Genomic DNA, 13,548 nt, shown 5'->3' with positions numbered 1-13,548 from the left:
GCAGCATATATAGCAACCTTCCTATGAAACCCCAGCCTGGCACAGCAACTGCTTTTCCAAACCAGTTTCACAGCTACAATCCACTGCATTCCTCTTTCTTTTTTTTTTTTTAATTTAAAACAGACTTCTTAATGCAGCATGTTGGGGTTGAACGTTTTACCAGATTTTCTCTTCTAGTAAGCCATATAACATGAATCCACCCAGGAAAATAAAAGGATGATCCTTCCCTGTCTCTTTCCCCCAGTAACAATGTGTAGGTTGGGTGCTGTGATGACCTGCCCATTGGATGATGCCAGCCACCACAAAAATGTTGTATCTACTGGAAATCAGTATGGAATTTGGATTGTGTCACTTCCCAAAAGTCTTACGCTGATAAAAACAGTTTCCCCAGAGGTCACTCACCTGGGTTAATAGTGATAAATTTGTTATCTGAGGGGTATTCCTCTGGAAACCTGTCCTCCTTTGGAGGAGGCTTTCTTGTTGCCTCTGGTCTTCTTGGGATCTTCCCCAGGTAAAGTTCGTTGGTGAATGCTGGCGGCACCTGTGTGGAAGGGAGCGGCTGGGGCTGAGTGTCTGCTTCAGCAAAGCTCTCCTCCTCGGGACCTCCAGCCGTGGGGGCAAGGTTTTGGTTTGGCTCTTCACCCGATATGGTTTTATTTCCTTCTTCCTCAGCAGTCCGGTTGGGGGAAGCCGTGGCCACGCTGGGCTCTGTGCTATTGCGTGTCTCTGTGGCTGTTGTCGCCCTGTTTTTCTCTTTCTTCTCGGCATCCTTTTCTTCCTCTTCCTCATGCTCCCGCTCCCCATCCTCGCTTTCACTCTTTTCATCCTTCTCCCCCTCCTCAGCTCCCTCGCTGTCCTTCGTCAGTGCCGAGTCCCGCTCTGGCCCTGGGGAGGCAGCGGCCTCGGTGGCGGCCACCACAGGCCGTCCCGCCTGCTTGCTGGGGGCAGCCGCCGCGGGCAGCCGGGTGGGCCACACGCTGCTGGGGAAGGAGGAGATGCCACCACCGCTGAATCCCAGTCCTGCCAACAAGGTGCTGGTCACTACCGAGGCCACAGTGGCCTGGCTGCCGCTGGAGGAAGGCCCCATCCCTGTGGCCATAGACACGAAGGAGAAGGGGAGCCCCGAGGAGGTCCAAGTGGAGGATCCGGAGCTGATGGGAGCCATGTCAGCTGAGGATGCAGGAGATGCTGTGGGCTTGAGGAGGTCACCAGCAGCAGAGAGGAAGAAAAGACAGTAAGAGAGCATCAGCAAGGGGCCCCAACGTGCTACCTCAGGTCAAACTTATGTTGCTTTTCCCTCTCTTTCCACACATATGCTATTCTGGTTGTTATTTTCTTAAAATGAGAGACTTACATCTGTGGGATGCAGGGCTGAGCCAGGAATGGGGACGTGCCACACATCTACACAGCAAACCATGAAAGGAGGAAATTTCCCTGCATTCACCACTTCCAAACAATCCTTATCATTAAAAACCCTTTTATCCTTATTTTACAGTGGGATCTTCACCCATGTCACTGGTGAGTTGTGAGCAACGTTTCCTCTTGAGGACAGGGAGGACGTAAAGCAGTTTAATGAGTTCAGCTGCATTACTCATAATGCTTTAATCCTCAGAATACAGAAGTTTAAAAATACAGCATTACATAAGGGGTGTCCCAAAATAAGGGCTGTGCTGCCAACATGAGCATCCACGGCTGGTGGGTCTGCTCTGACAGGGAACTCTGGCTCTTCCCACATATATTGTGAGGGCTTCAAATGATACTGTTTTTATTTCCTTAATTTATTCATCAGCATTATTCTCCTAAGGACTGGTGCTGCAGTGAGGCATCAGTCTCATTAGAAAAGACCAGCAGCACAGCCATCTGGGCACCCATGAAGGATTGGGAGAGCATCAGGAATCCTATGGCAAGTCACCACAACTACCAGGCTGTGGCACTCACATATAGACTCAGTTTTCCCCATTCACAGGGCTCTGCTGGCCACCGCCAGTGCTGACACTGCCCACTTCTCTTTGAGACCTGAGAGAAGGCAAGGAATGAACCATGGGCTTTGCATCCTCTGCACACTGACATCGTTATTCTATAGTCAATCCAGCTGATGCATGCTCACACATGGGTCTCTGTGCACACGTGTGTATACTTTACCAGAAAACAAAAACCTTGGTACATACTTAAAGAACTAGACTAGTCATTCCCTCTCACACTGAGGTGAGTTGACTAAGGACAAGGAGTAATGCTGTGGAAGAGGGTCAGCAGTTCTGCCCAGACAACCTGACCATGCTCATTTTCTGACTTACTGAAGAATGTCTCACGTTACTGAATTTAACAACACGGGGAGCATTAGCTAGAAAGGTATACATCAGATGAGGAGGAGCAAGGGTTAAATAGGTGTAACTGGACATTGAACAAAACTGTAAAATGTTTATTTTTGGAACCAAAATTTATAACCTAACATTATTTCTGCATCTTTCGGTAATTGTAGGTTTCAGTCAGGCCATGTAGCTGAAACGCTGCAGCATACAAAGAAATGCTGTTTTCTCACATTATTTTTGACCAGCTGCAATCACAGACAACCTGAGATCTCAGAAGAAAACCCATGCTTTAGAGATTTGAAGCCAAAACTTTAAATAAGCATCTAAACTTTCAGATACTTATCAGCGTGAATCCCTGAGGCATTGTGAAATTTGTTTTCACTGGCATGAACAGTCTCAAAGCTGGACTGAGTATTAAAATTTGACAGTAGATTGTATATGTCTAGAATATCTCTATACATCATTAAACAAACATTAATCATTCAAATTCTAGCCTTCTATGTGTTATTTGCTTACTAGGGAGCATATCAAGCTGGAATAGAATAAAACCAGAAGTAATGTACTTATAAATTCAATGGTATGAATTCAGTCCATAAACTTGACTGAACAATTCACTACACCAAACACCAAGAAATTTAGGTCAGGGATATTTTATGTTAAGTAACCTAACAAGGTGCTTTCAAAACTGAAACAGTATATTCCAGTTGTACTGAAAGTGTATCACGACTCCTGATTCTGGAATACAAAAGTCAGCTGCAGTGACTCATTGCAGCTGCACCTGAATTAAAATTCAAATAAAGAGAGCTTGTTAAGGCTTTATCCACTCCAGAGCAGGTATCCCTAAAGCACTGGGAGAGCAAAGATGCCGTGTGTGAAACTTCATTCCCGTCGCACATGCTTCTGGTGGTGCAGTTAGTAAAAGGAATCAGATTTATTCCCACAATCATTCAGGTTACAAATCCCCTCTAAACGGCTTGAAACACACGCACTTGGGAGGATTTTTTTGGTACACGTGATTCTCCAGTGGTCAAAGCCTTTTGGAGGTAGAAAACCAAACCCCTCCCATTGTTTCAGGTTTAAAAGGTTTAGGTCTAAGCCCCGCTCCCCGCCTCCCCAGAGGCACCGCGTCCTGCTGCAGATTTCCAGCCCCGTGCTGCCACCTGCTGGGAACGTCACCCCCCGTGACCGCTGCCCCCCGCGAGCTGGGACCCCACTTACCACTCCTGTTTTCACAATTCTGGTCCCCTCGAAAATTCGAGTGGTGTTAGCTGGGAAACAAAGAAGAGCAGCGTGTCAGAGGGCTGGGGAGGGAGGTGTGGGCAAAGTCGCTGTTAAGTAGTTGCTGAACATTGCTGCTACAAACTATGCATGCGGGTCTCCTCTGGAGTAAAAGCAACTCAGCTCCATTGGTGCTACTCACCTTACCTTGTACCCATGACTAAAGACTGATTCATTTGTCTTTAATTACTCAGGTCTGGCAATGTCAACTGAAGTGCACTGGTAGAAAACACACGCTCTCCTTCACACCCAAGCTGGATGAACTGTCCCGACTTACAGGAAGCAAGAGCAACTGATGACTGTAATTTTTTTCTGCTCTTATCACAAAATGCTCAGGGCTGGAAGGCACCTCTAGAGATCATCCAGTCCAAACCACTGCTAAAGCAGGTTCCCCTTGATCAGGGGTACAGGAATGCGTCCAGCTGGGTTTGGACACCTCCAGAGAAGGAGCCTCCACACTCCCTGGGCAGCCTGTGCCAGGGCTCCCTCACCTGAACAGTAACAAGTTTCTCCTCACCTTCAAGTGGAACTTCCTGCGTTCCAGCTTGTGTCTGTTATCCCTTGTCCTGTTACTGAACACTACAGAAAAAAGACTGTCCCCATCCTCTTGACATGCACACTAAAACCTGAACATTTCCACATGTGGTTGTCAAGGTAGGACCAATCTCCTTTCCTCTTCACATAAACTAGGCACTAATCAGACTCACATTTTGCTATAGCTGTGCCTCTGATGCATAAGCAGTCTCTGATTAACTTGTTTTAGGAAACTAGCACCAAGAAAAGATCTGAATTCTCCTAAAACCTGACAAAACCTGCCAGCAGAGAGGTGCAGGTAAACCTCCATCACTAGAAATAGGACCCAGATAATAAAAATCACTGGCCACAATCTGAAACTCGCATTATCTACACACATTCAAATGTCTTCTGAAATTATTCCACACCATATAGCACTCTGCAAAAAAACACAGTTAAAACAAACACTCATTTAATGTGAAAATATGTATATGGGTTTTGTTACCTTGAAAGAGCATAGTCTGGCTAAAGTCACTACGCATTTCATTTCGGCAAACTGCTTGAACTCTGAACAGATAAAGGATGTCAGGTGAGACATGGCTAATGATGGCCTTCTGTTTAAAAAAAATAGATATTATTCAGTTTTTTACCCCCACAGCACTGTCCATGATCAGTTTGAAATATATAAAGCATTGTGCTAACACAGGACATTTATGCCATATAAGACAAACTTCTTTTGAAACAAAAATATTCACTGGTTCCCTGCGAGGCCAAAGCAGTGCACCCAGACTCTGCTGACTCTGCCCATGAGAAATGAACATGGCCCACATCTACTCTCATGACACTCTTCATGCCTGAAATTCTCTGCCCTCCTCAGAAAAACCTAAAACTCAAATCATTTTACCTTTTGGGAATTAAAAGGAGATTTTTATAGGTGGAGATACAAGTGTCAAACATGGGATAGGCCCAGAAAAGTCATCGTGTATTCAAACTGACTATTTCTTTTGCAACAAACTGGCCATGGAAATTTGATACTAGTGATGTGTGTACCATGATGGCCCAGTACCCCACTCTGGGGTGTCCCTGTGCTCTCTTAGGCCTGAGACAATGCCCTGCTGCCTTCCAGCAACTCTTTTGTGCTGTCTTAGTCCACACTCACATCAGCCCATGCCTTGCAGCAGACAGCAGCAGTAGCTGTGTGGGTCACCTGAAATACCAGTGATCTCTTTAGCAAAACCCTGTCTAGCAATCTTTAAAGATGGGACAGCCCAACTGTCTCTGCCAGAGTACTGAAAGCAAATTGCACTTTCCTCTGAAAATGAGTTTCCTCCTTCTCTTGCCCCTAAAATAGACTAAGCTGTCATTGCTTTCTTAACCTCTAAGCTCTGCTGCACAGCACAGGGTCTCATTGCAATTTATTTCCAAGCTATCACTCCATCACATCCCCTGCACTTTTAATTATTTCTTTTACATAAAACAGGATGCTTTCACTGTTCCCACCTCATTTTTGCTGATTAAGGCTCTCCTCCTTATAACTGATTAAAAAAAGTCTCCCTTAAGAGTGTAAAGTTATGACAAGAGAGAGGTTACAATACATCATAACCTTGGGTGCCTTTCAATAGATTCTTTTCTGATTCCGTGAGGCACATCGTTCCCTAATGTGACCCAGATAACAATGTCTAGTGGGGAAATTGAAAATATAAATGGAAATGAAGTAAAAGAATCTTCATCTAAGGGAATAAGAGAAGTATTATCGTGTAACTGATTGAATGGGCCCAGAGGACTGTGTATTTGGGGAAAAAAAAAAAGATAACAGTCATTAGGAATAACACTGTGCTGCTGCATTTTTCATGTGCATATACAATTACTGATTTCATTATTCTAGAGGCTTTCTTTGATTAACAATAAACGGAGGCCTTTTCAAACCTGAATATGTCACTTTGATTTTATATGCAGAGAATGTTAAAGACCGGTACAATACTTGCTTCCACTTAGACAATGACAAGCAGATCAAATCCTAAATGGAGAGGACAGATCAGTGTTTCCATCTGTGTTGGAACTGTCTTGCTCTTCCCTCTTTTTCTTCCACTGCCAGACGTAAGCAGTCCTCATACAGAGCCACTCTACAATAATCTTCTAGCCCTGACCATGCGACTCCTACTACTGGCAGCACTTACTGCCAGAAACTGCTCCAAGGACTGTGAGGGGCTATGCACAGCAAAAAGCCTGAGTCCAGGAACAGATTTTGGGGGATTGAACTTTTAACGGGAAAATCTGTGAGCTGAACACACACCAAAAGGTACTGAGAGCCTAACTGTCTCCTGAACCAGATGCTTCTCAGCAACAGTACAGGAGAAAGTGTCTGCAGATTTAGTCCTTCATGCACTGACATCATCTATAAACTCACACTCCAGTGTTTTGGGTAGTCTGTTAGACAACACTAGTCTGTCTATAAGGTAAAAACTGCTTTCCTCCTCTACTGTCTATTGAAAAAATAACAATACAAAGATAGTTTGAGATATATATATATGTCTGGGATGGCTGCTGTGGTTTTACCAGGTCCTTATCACTGTCCTTGGTGAAAGTGTTCTCCTTTTCATCTTCATTTTTAGTCCAGCTGTATGAGATCATGTAGTTCACGATCGGAGGGTGGTAGATGGTTTCTGGTTGGTTCCAGGTTACAAGTAATGCTGTCCTGTTCACAGGCTGCACTTTCATGTTGACTGGAGGAGTGCTGCAAGCTAGAAAAAAAAAACCCAAACAGAAGGGAAAAGTAAGAAGGTCCTCTAAATAACCAAGAAAAAATGATGAGGAAGAACTGTCCCTTACTCTAAGAGTCTGCCCTTGTTTACAGTAATACCTTGGGCTGCAATCCACTGAGACCAATGGGATTTAATACCACCTGCAGCTGCTTTCTGCTCTTCAGAGTAAAGGGAGCAAGAGAATCCATTCTCTGCAAGTAGGCTGCATAGTTCTCTGCGTATTTTCTGTCCTGACATTTGCATGTATGCTTTAACTTAATCTCTTAAGAGTTCTGCACCGGAACATTAAGAAATCCAAGCAATCTGAGCCCCAGCTTCCCTGGCCCACGGTTGTATCAAGGGGGTAAATAACTCAAATGTTCTCTGTAGGCCCTGGAAATAGTTTGAATCTCTGAAAGTGTGACACTATTGGGCCAGTATTTTCCTCTTAACCTACTACATTTTTGCTCATGAGCAGAAGTTATTTTATACTCTCTTTCTACATATTTTTCCTTCATAGATTCTCAGCTGTTTGCCAGCAATGTAGCAGCAGCACAGGGAAGACTGACACTTGATGGTCCTTGGCCACCTCCTTCTCCTAAAAGGTGCAGGAACCCTCCAGCCAGCCTCCCAAAGCTGTGCCTCCGTAACCCTGCTCGCAGCTTAACCAGGGAGCAAAACCACAGCTTCTGCTTACCCAGACACCTAACCCAAAACTTATCCAGGCAAGACCACGCCAAGGTGTGAATCCAAGGGAGTGGGGTGTGCACAGCCCGCCCGCAGCCGCTGGAGACAATACTTTCCAAGCCAGTGAACTGTAAAGGTCGGGCTCTGAATAACGAACACTAGATGGCACTCGTATCCTAGCGAAAAACTACATCACGTACTTCACAGCTATAAAGAGTTGAGATTTTTTCCCCAAGCTTTAAAAATAATGATTCATATGCACAATTCAGGACAGATTCTCACACTTTCTTTCCCAATATAAACTCTGAACCAAGAAAAATCACTTGCAACGTACCTAAACACATGTGCGGTGGCAAAGGAGCTGGTCTCCTCTGCCAGGGAAAGTCTATGTGTTACCCAGCCTATCACACTGACACTATCTGCAGATTTATTTTTCCCAGTATGATTTTTTTCATTTAAAGCCAACACATTCAGCTTGTTTGTGCCCTGCTGGTATGTGACTATGTGTATATTTGGCCATTATTTCACTTCTGAAGAGTCCTGGCAGCACTGAAGGGGAGAAGTATCTATTCCTAATGCCTGGACCTGCAGGTTGGTCCTGCAGCTCTGCTGTTACATTACTGAAATAGCTACAGTTCCTAAATAAAAATGATTAAATGCTGTAAACACCAATATTGCCAGTGCAATAGAAAAATACCTGTCAAATGCACTCACACAGCCATAACTCACATTTTGTAGCTAACCTGAACATGGGGACACGTGCTGCAGAAATACACTTGGGCAGGAAAGATCTTTGGTGTTTGCTCCTGCCATGAGTGGTGACAATCTTGCCGTTTTGCAGCAGGTCCTTCTGGTCAACCCAGAAGGATAATCCAGCACAGCAAGTAAACTCTGCAGTACTTCAAATTGTTGACAAAACAAACAGGAGTTTGGGACCAAAATGGCATTCTGGTGGCACTGTCACAAAGCCAGAAGAAATGTCTTGTCTATGGTCTGCAGATTGCTTCCCTCCTGGTCTCTGCAGGGTGCCACAGAGCATGGAATGAAGGTTTCCAGGACCCGGCCATCAGGGCACACAGTTGTTGTCACTATATACACAGCTTCATGATCCTTGGTATGCCTCTCCATGCTCACCTCTTTCTGCTGAGACAGTCGGATCAATTCTCACTGACATCACTGTTTATTGATAACTGCACCAATAAATCATAACTGCCCCCTTTGAAGCCCTTTGCCAGTCATTACCTCTCCACCTAATCAAATCCTATCAGAGACAGAAGCACAGGGTGAAGGACTACCCAGACCTAAAAATCCTACTCAGTCCTCCTCCTCCAAGAGGATATGTAGAGATTTATACATTTAGAGTCATCATGCATCAAACTGTTTTAGAAATAATTCAATGAGGTAACCTTCACGAGAGACAGGGAGCTCTACCTTAATTGCAGTTCCTCTCTGAACCATGGCTGGTCAGCTGTTTTTCAGACAAGGAATCCAAGCCACCCTAGGAACAGGGATGGTCATGTCCTCTACACCATGCCACTCTTTGCAGCCAGCTTTGGTGCCACTCAGAACAGTTCACGCCAAACACAGGAATGAAGTGGGTATTTCCCAAGGGTAAACACAAGACTCATGGGCTCAAAGTTAGGAGACCTTCCTTGGCCTGATCCAAAGGGATCATGAGCACTTTTAAGCAGCTGAGGGGCTCCCAATGACTTCACTGAGACAAGTCTTGATGAGGACAAACCTCATTCAGAGACAACTAAAAGGAGACTGGATTTACAATAGGGACGTTTTACAGCAAACATCACAAACTTGTCATGACAGCATGACTTTGTTCCAACTACTCCAAGGCATACAGCAGTACCTGATGTAATTAAGTAATAACCAACCTTCTCTGTTCAGCTGCTTTTTTTTTTTAAACAGCTTATAAATGGGCAAAAATCTTCTTTATAAAATGAAACATATGGTTTTATTAATTTAACCAAACCTGCTCAGGACACAATGGAATAAAAACCCCCATTTGATCCAATAATTCAATTTGATGATTTAATTAAAGTGATACATAATAACGCAACAAATGTCTGAAAGGCAAGGGAAAAAAGTGTAATGATTTGACCATCTATAAAACAACTGGCATTTTCCAGAGATCTAATTTTCTTTTCAATACTCTGTGTGCCTTGGATTTTTGAAAGAAGATTAAAAGAATCACAGGCTCCTTTGCTTTCTTTTTATATATTTTTTTAGATGCTAAAGAACCTCTACTGATTTTGCAAAATGTGCAGCTGAAGGACAACTAGAAAAGCAGAAAGAGGTTGGGACAGGGAGGGAGAAGTTTTCAGCTCCCTATGAATTCAATCAAGACACACTACAGAGAAACACAAACTTTTATTTCTTAAAGGTTTTGTTTTGTTTTTAAAACTCAAGCTAAATAAGCAAAAAAAGCCAATGAATTCATGATTGCCAGAGAAGAACTACTGACACCAACCAGCAGCATCATTTCACATTGGAATAGCAGATCTCAGCTATTTTTAGAAGAAATGTTACTAATGCTCTCATTTAAATTCAGATCCTAAGGGACAATAAAAAACATCGAGGGGGCTTTCAGGACACATCCGTGGTGCAGTGCAGTACTAAGCAGAGAGATTCCTCAACCTGTCCTGTGCTATCTGCCGGGACACCAAGACCACTATGTCTTGGCAAGCAGACTGACTGTGCCAGGAGTCCTGGAGGCTGAAAAGCCTCATGGGAAGCACAGGGCTACACCTTGGCGCCACTCTCCAGGCAAGCATGTTCACAGCACCTGGGCCATGCCTCACGGCAGGCGGCGATGCCTTGAGCCAGGCACACCCTGAGTGGAAAAAAACCCCAAACCTCACTTTCCTGCTGGGCATGATCTGAACTGGGAACGTGGCAAACACACCAGCTCCTGCCTTAAGGGAAAGTCCTGCAGAAGAGGGAGGGCTGTGTGGATGAGTCTGGAGGAAGCCCTCTGACCTGACATGGGGCAGCCTTGGCCCACATTCCCAGCTGCTGGCCATGTGTGGGGCTGCCTGGGAGCTTGGCACAGCCTTTTCTCTGCAGATCAGCCTGCTGGGGAAGGCAGGGGGCAAGCCAGCATCTTGGCTAGCCTTGTTTTCCAGGGTTCACTCAAGCCTGCAGAAAACCTGTTTGCCACTCGCAGACAAATGTAGCATGCTAATACAGTCCTGGCCAGGCCAGCCATGCAGCAGAGAATTATTTTCTTCATGTTAAAAACATTCCAATGGGCTGGAACAAACAAAATTAATTTAACAACTCCGCATTCATCTCTCCCATAATTTGATTTGTATGTTGTATTTGGCTACGTAACCTCCATGAGTCTTTCCTGACTGAAGGCTGATAAAGCTTAATCCAAAAGCTCCTGGCAACTCCATTTCAGAGAGCTGAAAGACAAAAAGGGAGTTTATTGTTCTGCAGAAATTAACCACTGATATTAAGATACACCCATGAATGCAGAAAGGGGGTGTAAGAGAATACGATGGCTTTTTTTTTCTTTTAATTAAAGCAGTCTGCATTTCTCTTTCAAAGACAGAAATGCAAAACCAGACAAACTTTCTGATTCTCACCATGCTTTTTGAATATGCTTCCCGTGGTTATAAAAAGAGCTATATTTAGGGAAAGTTTGAGAGAGCACAAGAACCGTATATTCAGTCATTTCTTGTATACCTTCCCCTTGTAAAACAGGTGTCTCATATGATGAATCCAGTGGTGCTGGGCTCAGGGGGATTTATAAAATCCTCTAAAAATGTTCTAAGTTAGCTCTTCCATGCATAAAAATGTCACCACTTTAAAGGCAGTTATTTCTAGCTGTGCTATGCCCTCTTTTGGAAAATCCCACTCTCTCCCTCCTGCTGCACGTCTCAGCAATGCAAAACTACTGCTCCTCTCCTTGGTACCATGGGATACACCTTGTGAGATAAAACCTTGGCAATTTTCAGCACAGGCAATTCATATGTGGAGAGTAGAAACATCGGCATCAGGATGTGCCTATAGACCATTACTGGACCAGGAGTGCTCAGAGGTAGCTAAAAGACAGGAGCAAGGGTCTTGTCTTGCTCTGGGCTGCAGCTTCCAGATATAAAGCGAGAGGGGCTTTGCGTCTCCTCCTTTTTCTGGGTGTGTATGGGATTGGGGTCAGGGAAAAGTGTTTCTTCCTTACAAAGGAGGTGCACAGAGATGGGACATTTCTTCCCACATGCTCAGTAGGAGAGAAACTATGGGAGCTTCATGCCTTTTCTCCCTATAAGGACAAACAAGTTGGTGGCCAAGCTCTTGGGGGAGAGAAGGTGTTTCTTTCCCAGCAGCGAGAAGGAGCTGGAAGTGCCAGTGCTGCAGGACAGATGGATCACTTACTGCTGTTGCTGTAATGATACCCAATGCAGCCACAAGTTTCCCAACTGACTTCAGAGAAGCCTGAAAGCTGTCATCAAGGTCTGTGCTATTGGCAAAATGCTGCACCAAGTTCACTCAGCCCAGCAGCCAGGAACTTAACTGCAGACAAGACAAAAGCAATGCCACCACCAGAGAAGAAAAATACTTTCAGCTGCATATATATCTCTCTCTACACACACACACAAACATACATATTTATTCCTTCTCATTATTAGATCCTCAAAACTTCAAATAAGCCCTGAAATGCAGAAATATGGGTTATACTGCAATGAGAAAACTGCCACTTGCTTTCAGTGACAATTCCAACAGTGTCATGGTAAGGGACACAGATGCAGTGCCTTGCATTGGTGTGACTCAGTGGAGATGCTTGGGGAGAGACTCCCTAGCAAAGAGCAGTATTCTTTGGGCTGTCGGATTTAATCTTGGAGTTCAGTGAGGGCTGTGCTCCCAAAGGATAACAAACAGACTATGAGGATCATATGCAGAGAAAACACAGGCTTTAATACATAGAAGAGTGCTGAGAGGCACACCTACAACATTTTCTCCCTTCTCTTTTTACTAAACGGTTGCTTTTTTTTTTGCTTTTGCTTTAGTGCACGTTGTTAACTGCTCAGAGTGCTTATAAATGACATTATTAATATATAAGTATGATTGTTTTAAAGGGAAGTTTTCCTTTACCTTTGCTTGCACTTTCCCTGCACTTTGCCAGCAGGCATTTGCAGGCTCCAGAGCACGCCGTACACACAAATATTTGTGTTGATCTACTTCAATCCACAGGCAGAATGTAGCTAGGAGACAGACTATTTATCTTCCCTGCTCTTACCTTTCACCATGCTTCAAACAGACAGGGTTGTTTCTTAAGGTGTGAGGGACACCGACAGACTTTGTTTTATGAGTCCTGTGAAATCATCTCATGAATAAGCCGGCACATGGGGCGCTTTGGACAGAGAAGCTCTGGGTAAGCTGGGTTTTGCCCCTTTGCCCGTTGCCCAAGGTGAAGGCACAATGAACATTTGGATTCATTTCTCTATGGCTTGCTTTTTAGTACTGAGTTTCCATGGCATCACGGCAGACCCTGTTTTACTGAAAAGCACAGCCCGTGTGTTTTACTACTTTGTGATTGAGCCTGAATATTTCGTACATTTCATAAATACTGTTTCTACAGCTGTGGCCTGAAACCTCAGCGGGTGCAGATCAGCCTTGCCTCATCAGATGCCTGCCATGCTGGGCTCAACTGATGCCTGCCAAGGATCTGCCCTGCAAGTTGTGTGTTTATACTGCACACACGCACATGTACACACAGAGGGTGACTTGTGTTTAAAAGTACACCTGTGCCCTTATTTATACAATGCGTCTGATGCAACACGTGTGATCACATTCAGTGGCACGTGCTGCATCAACACAGGGGATTTCCTGCCAGAGGGACATGTATTTGCCACGTTAGCCAACTCACCCTTTCCAATGTCCTGGCAAGGCTTGCTTGGCCGAGAGAGAATAGGAGGAACAAGCCAACAAGGCTGGTACAGCATCCCAGTACATGCCTGAGGGATGCTCAAAATCAGACTGGGAAAGTAGATTCCCTTTCATAAGTT

General features: G+C 44.6%; 1 protein-coding gene across 1 annotated transcript in view; it reads right to left on the bottom strand.

The window, feature by feature from the left end:
- The window catches only part of PTPRG (protein tyrosine phosphatase receptor type G), a 407,362-nt gene that overhangs the window by 78,001 nt on the left and 315,813 nt on the right, over positions 1–13,548 (bottom strand). Inside the window, exons 9-12 of the mRNA XM_062008042.1 lie at positions 6,657–6,841; positions 4,606–4,714; positions 3,528–3,577; positions 403–1,195 (exon numbers count right to left, since the gene is read on the bottom strand). Of these exons, the coding sequence (XP_061864026.1) occupies positions 403–1,195; positions 3,528–3,577; positions 4,606–4,714; positions 6,657–6,841 (1,137 nt within the window). The remainder of the gene's footprint in view (positions 1–402; positions 1,196–3,527; positions 3,578–4,605; positions 4,715–6,656; positions 6,842–13,548) is intronic.

Source organism: Colius striatus, chromosome 15, assembly GCF_028858725.1.
Source record: "Colius striatus isolate bColStr4 chromosome 15, bColStr4.1.hap1, whole genome shotgun sequence".
Taxonomy (NCBI): domain Eukaryota; kingdom Metazoa; phylum Chordata; class Aves; order Coliiformes; family Coliidae; genus Colius; species Colius striatus.
Note: the sequence above shows the minus strand (reverse complement) of the source record. Positions and strands in the feature narration are given on the sequence as shown.